The sequence below is a fragment of the Gymnogyps californianus genome, chromosome 8 (genome assembly GCF_018139145.2).
Source record: "Gymnogyps californianus isolate 813 chromosome 8, ASM1813914v2, whole genome shotgun sequence".
NCBI classification, from domain to species: domain Eukaryota; kingdom Metazoa; phylum Chordata; class Aves; order Accipitriformes; family Cathartidae; genus Gymnogyps; species Gymnogyps californianus.
The window spans coordinates 22952667-22969257 of record NC_059478.1 but is presented as its reverse complement, the minus strand read 5'-3'; the positions used below and the strand labels follow the sequence as shown (position 1 = coordinate 22969257).

The following is a 16591-nucleotide window of genomic DNA, read 5'->3' as shown; positions in this document are numbered from 1 at the left end:
AACGTGTATTTTTTTACAATTCATGATTTGGTAGAGATTGTTACAGAAAATACAAAGTTAGCTCTGTGTCTAAAATACTGAATTGCAACAGCCTCAGAACATGACACATTTATACAAAAATGCCTGTATGCCCCTATCTTCATTGCCTATTTATCAGAGTATTACTTCACAATTAATTAGTTTTTTCACCTTTAAGTAACAGTTTCCAGCACTATATGGTTAAGTACTTACTACATTCTAGTTATAACATGCAAAATAATTGTTGATTTTAATTGTGCTAATTGCAAAACACATTTGGCTGAGTTGAGCGTGGAATCTTGCAGCTGCCAATCTTCAAGCAATTTTCATTAATTCCTCATTTGCATGAGTCAAGACAATCACATAAGAGGGCACAGCATGTTATCTGTATAAGTCTCTAAGCATGTTAATCAATAAATCAAATAGCAACTGAACACAGTCAATTTTCTGTATTAAATAATCACAGATATTTGTTAAGTTACAGATAGTTAACATGCTGGGATCTCACCATGTTTTTCTACCGAAAAAGGTGAAGGCAAGATGCCAATTCATCCAAGAGGAGATACATCACAGCATGACACTAAGTGTCCTACTGCAATTACAAAACTCTCCTATGGAAATGTTGGTATGAAATTGAGTTTTTCAATAAGAGTTTAAGACCTCTAAGTGAGAAATAAAAAACATGTTTTAAGCTTCACAGCATTTCCCCACCTGCCAGGTTGATGCATCCCTGAACACCTCTTCCTACTCCCAAGAGGGTTTTTATACGTAATTAAGCTTCAAGCCATCTAACAAAAAGACATTGAACATTGTTTCTTTCCCCCTTCATTTCTATCTCTTATTGATAGAAGGAGCAAAATAAACTGATCTCTTAACTGTTACCATAATCCACTTAAAAGGAAACTAACGAAGTAGATTTTTAAAAATACTCATATATACACCTAAAGGTTGGCATCTCAGTCTGGATATCTTCCTGACAGGACTTAGACAAAAGTTGCCAAGAAATGAAGTCAAGCCTATAGAGCAAAATTTCAATCTCTGCAAACAGCTATATGTCTGAAAAACATTTTAAAAACTAAATTAGCTACATACTTTCCTGTTGGTATCATAGATCAATCAGAAGCAACATTTTCAGAACCTCTTTTTTTTTTTAATACACTGAAAATTATGGTTTTTGTAGACAGCGAGAAGAATACGGCAAAAGCATATTTAAGAAAGAACTATACCCAGGGTAAAGACTGTACAAAACTCGTATAAAGTTTGAAGAAAGTTTATATAAGCTTCTAAAAGTTTCAAAATAAGTTTTTTTTCTTTGTTTTACTTAAGAATAAAAAAGTCAGAGTATGTATTCTTATGCTGTAAAAAGTCAGCATTTACTGCTAGATGTTATTAGTACAAATGCTGAGAGGCTTACAAAAATTAAATTAATTCAGGAATAATATATTATTTTTCAGATCTACAGATCTGGGGAAAAGATTTAAAAAAAAAAATCTTAAGAGCTAAAAAATATCATAACTCAAGAAGAAACCTTAATGTGCTAGCTTCTTATCCAAAAAATCTCATTTTAAACACAGTATTCTTAAATTACAAGAAATATGTACCTGACAGAGGGTAAATAATTTTAAAAATAGTAAACTGTACAAGAGGTTTTGCTTTTAAATAATAACTTAAAGAAACTAATTTAAAAGAACTTCATTATAGTTGTTTCTACAAAAAAATACTACCAACTTTATCTACAGACTACTAGAAAAGGACTCTACTATGGAACAACAGAACAACTTACCTCTAAGCATGCCCAAAGGTTGGGTCCTCTGACTTTACAGTCCTGACAAGCGCCCTATTAAAGTTAAACACACAAGCAAAGTATTATTTCATTTACTTTCACCAGTAAACCACAACTTCGAGACAAAATGAGAAAAAAATACTGTAAAGCTCAGTATTAGCTGAATAATTTTAAGACAAAAAAAGGATGTGTTGATAACCAACCCAATTTTTGTTTTGCTTCACATAATCTTAAAATCAGCATATTTTTCTACTAAAACCTTGGATCTCTCTCTCTGATTTTTCATCTTAAACCAAAAATTGTTCTTCTAAATAAAGCATAAACATATATCACATTATTATTAAAATCCTCAAAATTGGTCTTTCCTATAAATTTAACATAAAAAGAAACGAAAGTGATAGAACTGTAATAACTGCATATTCCTATTTGCAGACAGTCAACACTACCTGCAAAGGTTTACAAAAAAAAGATGCAACATTAGAGAAATGCTATAGCCCTCAGCAGCAAATCAACTGTTACGTTTTTCAGACAAAGAAATTTAGCACCATGGACAGAAAAGGTTTGGCTTTTCATCTCCTCCCAGCTACTAAAATGGGCTATAAGATCTTTCTTTGTTCCATTTATTAATACTAGCTGGAAACCAAGAATTCAGGTAGGGGCAGTTTCTCAAACTGTGGCTCCTCCATCAAAAAGTGAACTGTTTTCCCAGAAAAACTTAAGCATAAACTTCTTTGTTACAGTTTCTACTTGAAGTCAAGTCAGTTATAGTATATTACATTAACATTCCAAATAACTAACTGCTACAATGGCAGTGTCTGAAAATAAAGTTCAGCTTGGTGTTACGATAACTCTTTTAACTAATATTTCCATTAAAACATCACTTGCTTTGGAAAACACTGCTGGGAAAGGTACTCTTTAAGTGTTCAGTACTGAAAAATAGTTTTTCAGTTTTATCAAGTCCATAATTCTTCCCGTACTTCGTTTAAACCTTACTAGTCCAGTACAGAAGATTTTACCCATGCGTAACACTTAAATGCATCTTATAACTAATAATATATGACAAGATATGTAGCTAAAATAAGCGATCAGAGTTAACTGTGATAGGAAGAAAGTAAGCTGCTACGACTCACATGAGATTTCTGTATCAATTCCTCTTTTGTTATCTCACCAACTGATTCCAAGTGTGGGCAATTGCTGCCGGGCGATGACATTTCAGAAGCTGTATTTTCTGAGATCCTGTAGCCAGGATTTTCAAGACCAGGGAATCACTTGTCAACAGAAGTAAGTATCAGTAAAACCCAATTCCTTAGAGCAGGCTGCAATATTAGATATCTAATATGCAACATATACATAACTTTTAAAAGAATGTGCCTTTTCAAAGTAAGTTAGTATAAATAACTTTATTAACAGTAAGACAATCCAATATTCCAAATTAAACACAGCTGACATCTAAAACAAAATCCTCTGACTTTTAGGGCGTAAACTAACAGAATCCTGAGCGGAGCAGAGCTGGTTTGGATTAATTATTTAACTTCCTGGCCTCTACCATGGCACCCCAACAACATAAAAATTACAGTTTTCAAGCCTACCCAGAACTGATGTTGGCTTTGACTGTATATTCTGGAAAGGGATCTTACGTAACACTGCTGAAGTGTGCTGAAGCTGTGAAGGCTAAAATGCAGGAGCACATGACTAGTTTGTCAAAGAAGGAAACTTTACCTTGGTTTTATTTATTTACAGAGACACATTCTAGATTCAGGTATATTATATATCAAAAGCAAACTGAAACTTGTAACTCACATGTAGTACTGAACACTCAGCAAGCTTTTCTCTTGTTTGAGTTCTTTCAGTCCATCCAAGGTCTCTGATGCAGACACAGAAACTTATCAGAAATGAAGAATGCTAAATACAATCACTTTGTCATTATTATTTTGATGGTTGCACAGAAAGCTATGATGCTTTACAGAAGGAAAATTAAAAAATTAACTCAGTAATGTTCTTTTTACATAAATACTCCAATTGACTCATGCAGATAAGAGCTATCCAAGAACTTTGTTCCAGTTTTGTCACTTAAACAATTACTATTGATGCCGCAATCTCTCTAAAGCCCAAGAAACCCTAAGCGTTCTTTGCCCAATTATTACCTGTCCAATCTAGCATTCCTTTATCAAGACTTGCAACTAAACTACCATCCTAACTCAGTGATGCACACTCCTTGATCTGTTCGCAGCCTTTAGCACTGTTATCAACATCTCTTTCCACTTTGCCTGTTGGCTTTGGCAGCTTTAGGTTTGTTCCTTCCACTATACAACCAATCACCCCTTTGAATATTAAGTAACCTAGGGCTTTAACGGCATGGGGGAAAACAAACCTTGCCTAGTAGGCATCTCAGACACACTTCCTAGTAAACTTTCAGTTTGTTATCTTTGACTTGGTCTTTACTTTCGTTGCCTTGCAATAAGATCCTTTTGAATCAAGAGTCATTTCAGTTCCCTTTGGTTATCAAAGGGGTTTTTATATATGTGTGTGTGTATGTGTATAAATAGTCTATATTATTCCTATAAACACTGCTACACAAATAATACTATTAAAGTATTATATGTTAATTGTATAGGAATAATATATAATACTTTATATAATTTATTATATACATACATGTATATGCCTGCATATACATACTTAAATGTTTTATTTATATATAAGGAGTTATTTAAATATAAATAATATACAAGATATTTACTATATATATAACGTGTATACATATACTCAAGTATATGTGTGTATCACTTTTTGAATGTCATGTTAACAGCTGTTCAATAAAATATTTAACAACTTATCTCACAAGACTGCAAATACTACAGTAAATTAATAATTCAGGATTTTCTTCAAGATGAGGTCTAAATTCTCTTCCTGGACCAATGGCATGACATTTAAAAAGCATTACTCTCAAATATAAGCTGCAGCTGGAGAAGTATTTCCTCAGTTCAGTGTCTATTTGTAATCTATGTGCAGTATTGCTGAAAGACACTTCAAACATGAAAATGATAGTTTCTCTGGCCAAACCTTCTCAACTTCAGTCATATTAGCAATTCTGCTTTGAACTGTAAAGTTCCTTTTCAGAACAGAAATGGAAACATGAATGTATGTTTCATCTTGCACATTTTGCAAGGTCTGTTGAAATGTTAAAAATGGACAAGTGAGTTTCAAATAAAGCCCTGACAACCTTAAAAAATTCAGTGTGAATTAATGCTGATTTAACACAAATGCTTTAGAAAGACTGGTATAATGGATTAGTAAAGCTTTAGGCTTAATTTTTTTATGGAAGAAGCTTTCTGAATGCATTATTCCAAGTAATACAAAGCAATGAATGGAGACCTCACCTTGTGCTACCAGATTTGTATTTAATAGCTACTTTTCACACCTGGAACCGTGCAAATCCAGACCTGCAGTCCTGAACAAACCCAAACCCAGGAGTTCTGCTCGTGCTAGATTCTATTTCTTGGTGCAGTCTGCATCTCTCTTCTCATAATAATCAGCAGAAAGACCAAAACATCTTGAAACTCATGTCCTATGGATATAGTCCCTATTCCTGTCCAGATGGAGAACATCCCTTGTAGAAGTCTAGTGAATGTTATAGATTCTTTACATGTTATTGTATGGGCAAAGCTGAATGGCCTTTCTTTCACCTTTTGTTAACAAAATTCTTACACACCTCCTTCCATCCTGTAGCAACCGTGATAACTCACTGTACTGCCATAACCTTGGTAGCTTAATAAACCTAGCTGCAGTAACACATTTTGTAAAATTTTATGTTAAAGTCTAAAACTGTAAAATTAATTTCAAAACCGTGATTCATCCTTCATTTCTCTAAGTCCTAGCAAGCCCAGGGTAGCCCCTCCCTCGCTCACCGCCCTTCCTCCATTTCACCACTTCCTACTCTATCTGAAAAGATTGCTTATCTTCCTCTACTGATGTATCTCATTATCACATCTGCTTTTCCACAAGCTTCTGCATTGCACTGACCTCGTCCAAAAGTCACTTCTTCGCATTTTCAGTAATATAAAAAAAAAAAAAAAAGAAAAAAAAAAATCTAGTTTTGTAGTTTCTCTTGCATTCCATTTTATACTCCTTTTCTGAAGCTGGAATATATCTCCACTTCATGATCCCAGTGATACGTGATAGTGTGTACTGGGAAAGTACCTAGGTATCTCATATGAACCGCTCTACTGGGTCAGATGAAAGGTGTGTTTAGCTCAGTATCCTGTTTCCACCACTGACCAAAAGAAGACATCCACAGAAGAATAAAAATTTCTCAAGAATGTATAGGTTCCCTGAATCCTTTCTAGCTCTGGGGTTTTCTGAACCAAAAGTTTATATATTAGAAAGACAGAGAAAGGCTCTGGAAAGGATCTGTATCAGTAATTTCAGCCTTCGTCATGTTGCAGAATTCTAAAAAATTGTTATTGAGACAGGAATTCTTAGACAGCAATCATGTGTCCAGTGTTAACAAGACTATTTCTGTCACCTTTCATGGACCCTTCAGAAGTATTCTGTGGTCTCACAGGAACCTTAGAAAAATCACAAGCTGAAAACCATGGACCTACATATACAGGATACAAGAAGCATCTTTGTTTCACTATGAGGTTAAGAATGAAGTAAAACTTAACTGGGAATAGAACTCAAGTTTTCACACTAACTGTTCATGATCATATTCATGCAACAAGCTTCTCATCAAATGCTTCCCATATATTTGGGAGAGAACTTTGCAGTCTATTGCTAGCTCTCTCCATTGTTTCCACTGAAAGGTTTGTTTCAGCCCACCTATCTCAATGCATCATACTACATCATTCAATTAAGTGAACCATTTAATGTTCAGAAGGACTTATTAACACATTTTTGCTTAGTGCATGCATAGAGTCTCATACTTCAAAGAAAAAAAAAAAGCCTGTAACACTTATCTTGAACTCCAGTCTTTTTGTTTGTTTGTTTCTGTTTGTTCTTTGCATTCACTAAGAAAAAAAACATTTGCTCATGTGAGCCGTCAGAGACATGTGAACCATAATTTAAAGCATCATGACCAGCAACCTATTTATTATTCAGCAGAATTCCATCGCATCACAGACTTGTGTGGTGCCTACCATGGAAGACCTATCACACACACAGAAAAATCCCCTCAAACACTAAGAGAATTCAACTATCTTGAAAATGATCTTAGGCTCATGCAGGGAGCCCAATACTTCCTAAAGAAACATAATAGATTTTAAATTATCTCAAAAAAATTTTGAATTAAAGTTAATGTTTTCATCTGCCTAGTTACAGTAGTTAAGACTTGAACAGCTGTTGAAATAGACAAATATATATCTTTATTCCGTTGATGTCCCTAAATATGGAGCCATTTATCAGATCATTTTACAGGGTTCAGTAAGGGAATGCTGGTAGAAGATTTTAAGAATAAAAGGATTATTCTGAACACAGCAATTACCTGAAGCAGTAATTGTATCTTCATTACAGGCTTTTATTATTTTGCCTGTACAGCTCTGAATAACAGCATATCAAACCAGTAAGCTCTAAGTTCAGGCTTCTTATTTGCACTGACAGTTATTTTACTAGTGATGCACTGGAACAATCACATTTAACATTTATTTTCATTTTACAGCAACAAAGTAAGAGTGACACAGGGGTGCAATTTTGTATCTGAACATTTAGTTACTTAGAATACTAAAGAGCTCTGGAACTTCAGTAATTACTTGTCATATAGATATTCTTCACACTTCGGAAAAAAGCCACCAGCATTCACTCCAAACTATACATGCCCATTGAAGCTACAGCCTTAGACATACGTATTGAGATTTTTAAGATGTACATTTTTCTATCAGTTTTCTAAAGAACTGTGTTGCTCTTTAAAAACGTTACTAGATTCTTTGACAATTTATTACAGAAATTACTTCAGCATAACAATGTACATGAATAATATTGTTACCAAACTTGAGAATAGTCTTCTTAGGTCAAGAAATAGGGAAGATTAACCTTAATTTCACACACTAAGTTTCTTTATATTCTGTTAATCAGTAGGTGGTTTCGATTTTCATCTCTCATCCCTCCCTATTTCTACCTTATTTTAATCTATCAACTCTAAACAAGAGTATCCCATTTTCTTGAAAAAATGACACCACCAGTCCTAACTCCGGTAGAGAACTTACTTTACCTATTTAGAATAAAACCTGGCATTTTCCTACTTAATGACAAAAGCACACTCAGTAAGCTGATGAAAGATACCTGGTCCTTCTCTTCAGGCACCAAAAGCTACCCACTCAAGCAAGACACCATTTTTTTAAGTCACTTTCATTAATTTTTTTTTTTTCTGTCATGAAGTATTGTTTCCAAAGAGAAAGGACATTAAAAAAAAAATGCTTGAGTTGAGGGTATATCCTCTTACAGGGTTAGACATTTTTCATTTTATATTGTCTTTTAGGGTATATAGACTACCCATTCATTTCTTTCTTCCACCACTTTAAATCCCAGCTCTGAAACCCATTAGCTGACCTTTAAGTTTCTAAGAGGATTTTCCTAACTCAGGCTTTGCCTGCACACAGGAGAAGTCTATAGTGATTTTCCACTAGGTGCTACACCAGACTTTTTTCCTCCAGTCTATTTCATCCCTCGTACACAGCGATCTAAGCGCGTAAATACCTCAGGGAACGAACAGAGTAATTTATAGGTAAATTATTGTTTTCAGAAATTGCATCGTATCTACAATACCGTCGCCGCATAGCTGCAACTTTAGCAGGTATTTGCGGAGGTCGATTCAATGCTCTCTGGCCGCTTCCAGCGGGCAGGCGGGCGTACCTACCCCGCCTGCCGACCGCCTCGCACCGCGACCCGCTGACTCGGAGCGGGCGGCCCGGGCACCGCCGACCCATCGCCCCGCAGCCCACCTCAGCGGCCTGGCGAGGGAGGCAGGCCGCGCACCGCCCCCGGCCCCCGCCCGGCCCTCCGGGAGCGCGGCGCCCGGCCGCCGAGACGGCTCCCGCCGGCGGCAGCCATCACCGTGCCAACGCGCCCAGCGGGCCGAGCCACCCTGGACTTTGAGACCGGCCGGAGACACCGCCCGCCGCCCTCCTGTTCCCCCTCATGAACACCATACCCGACCCGCCTTCCCCGCCGCCGGCGGGACTCTCCCCCTTTTACCGGAGCAGCCGGGAAGATTCACCGTGCGCGGAGCCCGGAGCTAAGCCGTGCCGCTTAGCGTACCGATGGCGAATCCCAGCCTCCGGGGACAGCGGCTCCGGCGGGCGGGCAGCGCTCCCCCGCCCGGAACGCAACAGCGCGGAAGGCCCCCGTGGCGGAGAAGGCGCGCGCCCAGGCCGCGGCTCCGCCGGCGCCTCCTCACACAGGCAGACGCCCACCGGCCGCGGCTGCGGCAACACCGGCCGCGGGGCGCGCCCCGCACAAAGATGGCCGCGCGGAGCGTCTCCGCCGCTCACGTGAGCGCTGCCCCGCACAAAGATGACGGCGCCAGGCTCTCACTCCACCTTGCCCGGCCGTCCGCATAAGAAGGCTGCCCTGTGTAAAGATGGCCGACGCGGACTCCTAGCGGAGCGGGTCACCCTCACGTGGCAGTGACAGGGGCTGTCTCCTGGCCGACCTCGGCCGCTTCTCGCTAGCCCGGAAGCAGATCCCCTGCCGGTCTCCTAGCAGCCACCGGTGCGGGGAGGGAGCCGGCCGCGAGGGGCCGTGGCGCCTGCCCCGGTGCTCAGCAGGTAACTGAGGGCAGCAACCGTAGGGCCGCCGCGCAGCGGGACCCGGCCCGGGCCCAGGGAGAGGCGCGCCCGCCTTTGCCTGGGCGGCTGCGGGGACAGGGGCTGAGGGGCGCGCGGAGCCGGCACCCGGCTCTCTCCGTCGTCCGCCCGAGCTGCCGCAAGGCTCGGGCACCCCCGACCGCGATGCCGGGGCTGCCTTGCCTGGGGAGGGCTCGGCAGGGCCGGACCGAGGTGGCTTCTGCCCCCAAGGGGGCCCGCTGCGGGGGCGGGGTTCGCTGCCCCTCCGAGGCGGGCCGGGCCCCGTTCCGTGTCCCGCGGCGGGGAGAGGCTCCTGCCGGAGGAAGCGGCTCTGGCGCAGCACAGCCCGCCTGTGGCCGGAGACGTCGGCGGAGGGAAAACAGCCGGTGGTGAAAGCTGACCGCTCCCTCGGCGTGCGGGCCCGCCCTTTTCTTTCACCTCACTCCGTGCCACGGTTGCGGTCCTGGATGTCACACGTCAGAGTCTTCGCCTTGTGTTTAGCATCAGGGAGTAAGGGGGATGTTCCTTTTAATGGGGGAGATTACGTCAGGCTATATTATTTATTCCTCATCACGTGTCTCCAAAAAAATTGAAGCTCTGAATGAGATCAACTCTTTCTGGCTGCTCTCAAGTCTTTTAGCTGGCAAATATGTTCTTCCAACAGTAGTGATCTTAGAAACAGGGTTGTTGCCATGCATGATTTAGAGGATATAATAAGTGAGCTGCCAGCTAATAAAAGCAGACTGAGTCCTCTGTAGATCGTGGTTATACATATAGAGGTCTCTGCACAGAGCAGTTAGAAGGCATGGGGCCTAAGCTGAGCCAGCAAATTTGCTGTCTCCTCATTAAGCACGTGTCTTATCTCTACTCAGAAACATCAATCAAACAAGTCATGTACCTGTTATGTAAGAGATTCGAGCTTGTAGAAGAAAGCTGTCCTGGGCTTCTATTGTGTAATTTAGTATGTATCCTTCATTTGACAGAGTATTCCAGAGACCATCTGTGACTGTTTTCAAGATAGTGCCGCTTAATGAGGTTATGGGAAAGAAGGAGCCATGTCAGAAGAAGCTGTTACTGAGGCACGATTTTCTCTAAAGACGGTAGCTTTACGGGTATTTCATCTTCCCCTTTCTTGGTATTATTCTCTTAACCAGGTAATATATACGTTATCTAAACATTGTCACTTTTGATATACATTTAGAAGTTTAATTGCAATGTTGTAGTATCTCTTCTGAGCTTAATATGAATTAAATTTGTACAGGATACCTTGATTTTTGGTTTATTTAGAACATTGAACTAAAATAAGCAGGGTTTTTTGGTCTTTTTCTGCTAATAAACGCTTAGTGCATCATCATACATCTGACTGAAGAGATTGCTTTATCGGCAATGTCTACATGTCTTCATTTTGCAACAGCACAATGATTCTTATCAAATGAAATATCAAAATCCTCACAGTGTCTTTTTTTTTGTAGAATTTTTTAGATATTTAAAAACTAAACATAACTGTCGTTATATTTTGAATAATAGTGTTGAGTGTGGTCTGAAATACTTTCTAGATTGCCAGTACCACTCACCAAGTTAATCTGAATGATAATTCATTAATGTAAATCAAAAATCCTTCTTCTAGTTTTTGAGTCACTTCTGTTTGATTAAGTGGCACATGACTAGAACAAGGCAGTGATTCTTTAGAAGCAGGCTGTTTCTTAAACCAGTTCAGTTCTTTTTGCTGGATTGGTTTGTTTGTTTGTTTTACTTACGGAAAGATCTTCTTCAAAGAAAATCTTAAGGCTCTATTAATCACACTGTTTCCTTTTACAGATGGCCCTGGAGTGATTTATTTTTATTTTCTTTCATTGATAGTATAGGCTAGTTTTCACTAGCAACATAGATAGCTGTCACTCAAATCTGGGCGAAGAGTTATGATCTTAGTTTTCAGGTTGACAAAAGCTGGAAGTATTGTGAAGCTGATACTCCTTTTCTGCAGGGAATCATAAGATTTGTCCCTAGAACATCTTCATGTCAAAGACAAGGAGGAGGAGCCGTAATTGTGTTATAGAGATTCAGAGAAGAGAGGTGTTAGTTGCCTATAACTACACATGTGATAAATGATAGAGTGAAATAAATCAGAATTACTTGAGAAAATGTTAAGGCTTCAGTCGTATCCCTCAGAGAATAAATTTCTTGAAGAGTGAGCCATATTCTGATGCCATAATACACAGGAGAAAAAAAAAGTTTCTAGTTGGCTGTACAAAATATGGTCCAGTAGATTTTTTTTCTATTCTGTGTATGCTAAATCATTGACAAGGATAACTAAAAGAAAAAAAAAATGTTTATAATTAGGAATGCCAATAATATTTTTTAAAAAATAGATATTAGCAGTTCCTAATAAAGTTCTGCTTTTAAAACCCATGTCTTTAATATGACTGTATTTTATTTTTATTGAATTAGATGCTTGTAAGCAAAAGCTATGTCATTTTTCATATTTGCATGTAAATGCTTTTCAAAGTTTTACTGCATATAAAACCAGAATGAGATATTCTCAGCCTTAGCTGCGTCTGATTATTTTCACAATTTTCTGTGTGTAGAACACTTTAAAATTCTCACTGCAAGATCACTGATTTCTTTTGTGTTGCAGCGTATTCACATCCTTTTAAAATACCATGTGCAACTTCATTATGTGCAATTATTAACTTTCCTCTCCTTAGAGGTTTTAATTTCATAATTTATTTATGATCATGTTTGTAGGCACAGACAAATCTTTAAAAAATCCACTTACAGTTCTTTGAAACTTTAGTTCTAGTATTTAATTCTGTGAGCTTCGAACTTTTAATCTCAGTTATTTGGTTATTAACTCTTTTCTGTGAAATACAATAGTCTTTTGCAAGTATGTGTTTGTGCTGTGTTTCAGGGAATTCCTTTTCCTCGCAGAATAATGCTGGATTTTTGGCCTCAGTCAAGACTCGGTCAAGATACAGTACCACTAAGGATAGGGTTCTCAAGTCAAAGGTGTTTGACTTGTTCATTGCAAACTCAGTGCAGAGCAAAGCTTTCAATGCTTCTTTAAATTACACAGCTCTGATAGTGTTAACCAATTGCACAGCAACCAGGGACTGCTAGAGTGCTGTGGTACTCTGTGTGGCTAGCTCTCTCTTGTATGAGGAAACATGTTACAGAAACACCATATTAGCCCCAAGGAGTTACAGAAACACCATATTAGCCCCAAGGAGTTACAGAAACACCATATTAGCCCCAAGGACTGCAGATCTGGTTTTCTCCCAGCAGTCTGTTTCTCAAGCAGCATAGATTTCCTAAAGATTTTGTGAATGTGGACTCTAATTTCCAGCTGGATGGCTCTTGTCTTCTTTATATATCTTGTCACTTTGAATTTTATAAACTTTGTTAATGGATTTTGATTCCAGTTGCTTTTATATGTGGTTCTGATTTGCTAATTTAAACATCTGTAGACCTATGACTGACCTATATCCAAAATAAAATGTAACAATTAAAAAAAAAAAAAAAGGTTTATTTAGAGAAATATGTTTAAATACATGTTCTTCCCAAATTGAAACACTGTGCAAATGTTAGCTTTTGGATCCTCCACTCTTTCACAGTGCAAGAAATAGTCTAGTTGTGAAGGGTGAGTTTCTTCTCAGTATTTTTTTGCTGTTAGAGAATTAATTGAAGCCCTGCATTGTCCTGCATTAAAAAGAAATTAAAAAAAAAAGAAGTTTATCTGAAAGTCATTTACTTAGATCCCCATAGTTCATGGATTTGCAATATACCTTATAGTTCTTGGTGCTGTGGTATGTCTCTCAGTGCAGCCAGTCACTTTGTTGCGCCAGGCCCTTTGTAAACTCTCTCACCTACTGGCCATCACAAATTTAGAGAAGCAGTTAGTCTGTGTCCTTACTCGGAGTTGGTTGTTTCTCAGGCTACGTGAGAGCAGCATCTCTTATCTCCCTCAGACAAGCTATAGCGTAGGTTGAACACACCAAAAGGAGGGTAGGAGGAAAGGTGGGAATTAAGGAGCATATATTTCCAATGAAGTCACACTCTCTTATTTTCAGATAAAGCTTTCCCCTGGGTTAAAGAAGCTTTTCACGGTAACAGCAGTGAGTGCAATATCTGTTATTTTTCTGGCCCATCACTTTAAAAGAAGACGTGGAAAGAAAAACAACAAAGTGCCACCATGGGAACCAAGTCATCTAGTATTAGAGTGTACCAAAGCAGCTGCATCAGAAAAAGGTACATGAAGGAACTCCCAAGTTTTTTTTGTTTTCTTGGAGGGAAAGAAAAGGGGTGTGAGGGGATGGGTGTGCAGTAGTAAACCAAACTATTTTCCTTTAATGCTGAGTAGGTTTGAATTGTTAAAGTAGAGATTCTGCAAATTAGGAACAAATTTATAGTGTCTTATAAATAAGCTGGTCTTGTTCTCAAAGGTGAAATTTTAATCATGAATTTTGATTAAAACTTTTTTTATCAATAGTGTATCAACAATGGGGTTTGCCGTTCTTGTGGATGTATCTCAATATTGAGAAAAGCAGATTTAATTTTTTATAGGATGGGAAGATAATTGTGCTCAAATGCATGGTTATTGTTATAGATATTGACTGTTCTAATTTGTAGTTTCTCATGTAAAACTAAATAAAAGAATAATTTTTGTTTGCTTCTAGACTGGACTTTATTGAAAAGAGTAAATGCAATTCTTGATAGGTCTTGCTAACGAAAGATACAATGTTTTGAGTTTACAGCAGCTTTAAAATCAGTATCTCTTAGGTTCTAGTTGTTCCAGTAGTCGGCAAAACTTGACTCTTTCTCTGAGCTCTGCCAAGGAAAAAGGATCTCAGTCTTGTATCTATGCAAATGGAGGACTTTTCAGTAAATACTCTGGTTCAGTTCAAAGCCTGGCCTCGGTAAGTAAAAGTGCTTTAAGGCTCTCAAATGTCTGTTAACTTGCACTGAATATGCACCTAATGGTTTCACTGAGCTGAAACAACTTTCCTGAACAAGCTGCACAGAAGGGTAGAGATGCTGAGAAGGCCATTGTACTTAGTACATAGTAAAAACAGGTTCTAGGCAGATAGCTTGGATGTAATGTATGCTGGCAGGAATGTAGTTTTAAGGGTACGCTGTATAACAACACTTCAAAATTTGTTTATTTTTTTTAAGGTTCAGAGTGCCACCTCTTGTCACAGTTGTGCTTGTGCCAATTCTAATTCCTGGGATAAAGCAGATGAAGATGATATTAAGCTTGTCAATATTCCAGTGACCACACCTGAAAATTTATATTTGATGGGTAAGTTATAATAAGAATATTCAGCGTCTACCAACAATGAATGTAAATAATGTCTTGTTTTTACGGGAAAGTGACACTTACACAATATTATTGTGGTGTTCTTTCACAGTGTCCTGTTGGCATGTGTCTGAGAACATTTCCATAAAATAATGATTGGTCTTACTTGATCTAGAGTTAGTTTTTCAAAATACATATTTTTTATTCCTATATTTGTAGTAGTAATCCATAAAATTATTTTTAAAAGTAAATAGGAAAAAATACATTGAACATTGTTGCTTTAATCATATTGTGAACTTCTTTATCTTATTAAAAAGGCAGATATCTTTTTCTTTTTTTGTTTTTTTTAGACTGGGAATTGCTGTTGTTTTAAAAACATCTCTGCTATAATCATGCTTATTAGCTACATAGTTTCCTGCAGCTCTAAAATGTGAATACACATGGAAGCTGTGTGTTTGATGGAATGGAGGTATTCCTGATCTCCCCTAGGTATGGAGCTTTTCGAAGAAGCACTGCGCCGATGGGAGCAGGCGCTAACTTTCCGTAACAGGCAAGTTGAAGATGAAGCAAGTTGTGGTTCCATTAAGCTGGGAGCGGGAGACGCAATTGCAGAAGAAAGCGTAGAAGTGAGTATATTCAATCTATAATCTACTGTTGCTGCCCTGACAATTTGTTGCATTTTGTTACCTGAATCTTTTTGACTTCTAATTCAATTACCAAAACTGAGAATGAATTCAAATTTCCAGTTTGGTGGTATTGCATTTAAAGGACATCTAACTTTGTTCCTTTTGATTTTTTTTGGTTGGTTATTTGGAAGAGGGCGGGAGGAGGGAATTAGCATTATTTATTTTTTGGCAATTGCTGTTGCATCAGTGTTTGCTTCTGGATGGTATTATCAAGCTACTAAGCATGCTGCTTCTCTGCACAAAATCCCTTGGGTCATCCCTTTCTTTTATGACTATGTGAGAGGAGATCTGCTTAGCAAAGATAAAGGCCTTGGGAAAGATGATTAATTTGTGAATATTCACAAATAATGTGCTTGAACTTTATTTGTATTCCTTTGTTCTTATGAACTAAATGCTAAAAATATTTTGAAATAAACATACACCTGTGTGGATTTCATTATTTCTAGTGGAGTAAACGTCACAGATAATTGTATTTTAAAATTTAGATTTTATTTTTATTACACTAAATAAAATATGTGTATGTTTAGAGAAGTGTGTATATTTTTGATGTTGAAGTATTCATTTGACAGTGTCCTTGTGCGGTTTGTAGGAAATTAATGTGGCATGGTTTGCTCTTTGAAGGCTTAATATTCTTGGATTTTACAAAGGAATCTTACCGACTGTAAACAAATAGAAAATCTTCTAATGTCTGTCTTGCAGGATATCATCAGTGCTGAATTCATTCATAAGCTTGAATCCCTTCTTCAAAGAGCTTATCGTCTTCAGGAGGAGTTTGAAGCCACCCTTGGGGCCTCTGATCCTGCTTCTCTAGCTAATGATATTGGTGAGTACTCCTATTTTACATTTTTATTGCTTGTAATAATGACTCTTGGCAGGGGGAAGTCACTGAAATATCCACTGAGCAGAATTTATATTTATCAGTAAACAAACAGAAAAACATTCAGGTTCTTTACGTTATTATGTAATGTTTGATGTAGTGCTTGTATTTCAGATAAGAATGGACTGAGAGGATATTTTTTTTTCTTTGTGGCTT

General features: G+C 38.3%; 2 protein-coding genes across 7 annotated transcripts in view; one reads left to right on the top strand and one right to left on the bottom strand.

Annotated features, from left to right (window-relative positions):
• USP33 (ubiquitin specific peptidase 33) overlaps nucleotides 1–9124 on the bottom strand; it is a 44060-nt gene extending 34936 nt beyond the window's left edge. For 2 of the 3 annotated variants that reach the window (XM_050900592.1, XM_050900593.1), the window contains exons 1-4: nucleotides 8990–9124; nucleotides 3602–3665; nucleotides 2932–3037; nucleotides 1802–1855 (exon numbers count right to left, since the gene is read on the bottom strand). In XM_050900592.1, the coding sequence (XP_050756549.1) occupies nucleotides 1802–1855; nucleotides 2932–3037; nucleotides 3602–3603 (162 nt within the window). In that variant the 5' untranslated portion in view covers nucleotides 3604–3665; nucleotides 8990–9124. Of the gene's footprint in view, nucleotides 1–1801; nucleotides 1856–2931; nucleotides 3070–3601; nucleotides 3666–8989 lie in introns of all 3 variants that reach the window. The other variant, XM_050900594.1, reaches the window with a different exon arrangement.
• Nucleotides 9125–9473: 349 nt separating this feature from the next.
• MIGA1 (mitoguardin 1) overlaps nucleotides 9474–16591 on the top strand; it is a 42323-nt gene continuing 35205 nt past the window's right edge. For 3 of the 4 annotated variants that reach the window (XR_007766879.1, XM_050901251.1, XM_050901252.1), the window contains exons 1-7: nucleotides 9474–9561; nucleotides 10563–10733; nucleotides 13647–13824; nucleotides 14356–14492; nucleotides 14749–14875; nucleotides 15362–15498; nucleotides 16258–16381. Coding sequence is in view for 3 of the 4 variants with exons in the window: in XM_050901251.1 (XP_050757208.1) it covers nucleotides 10635–10733; nucleotides 13647–13824; nucleotides 14356–14492; nucleotides 14749–14875; nucleotides 15362–15498; nucleotides 16258–16381 (802 nt within the window). In the remaining variant the exon portion in view is untranslated. The remainder of the gene's footprint in view (nucleotides 9562–10562; nucleotides 10734–13646; nucleotides 13825–14355; nucleotides 14493–14748; nucleotides 14876–15361; nucleotides 15499–16257; nucleotides 16382–16591) is intronic. The other variant, XM_050901254.1, reaches the window with a different exon arrangement.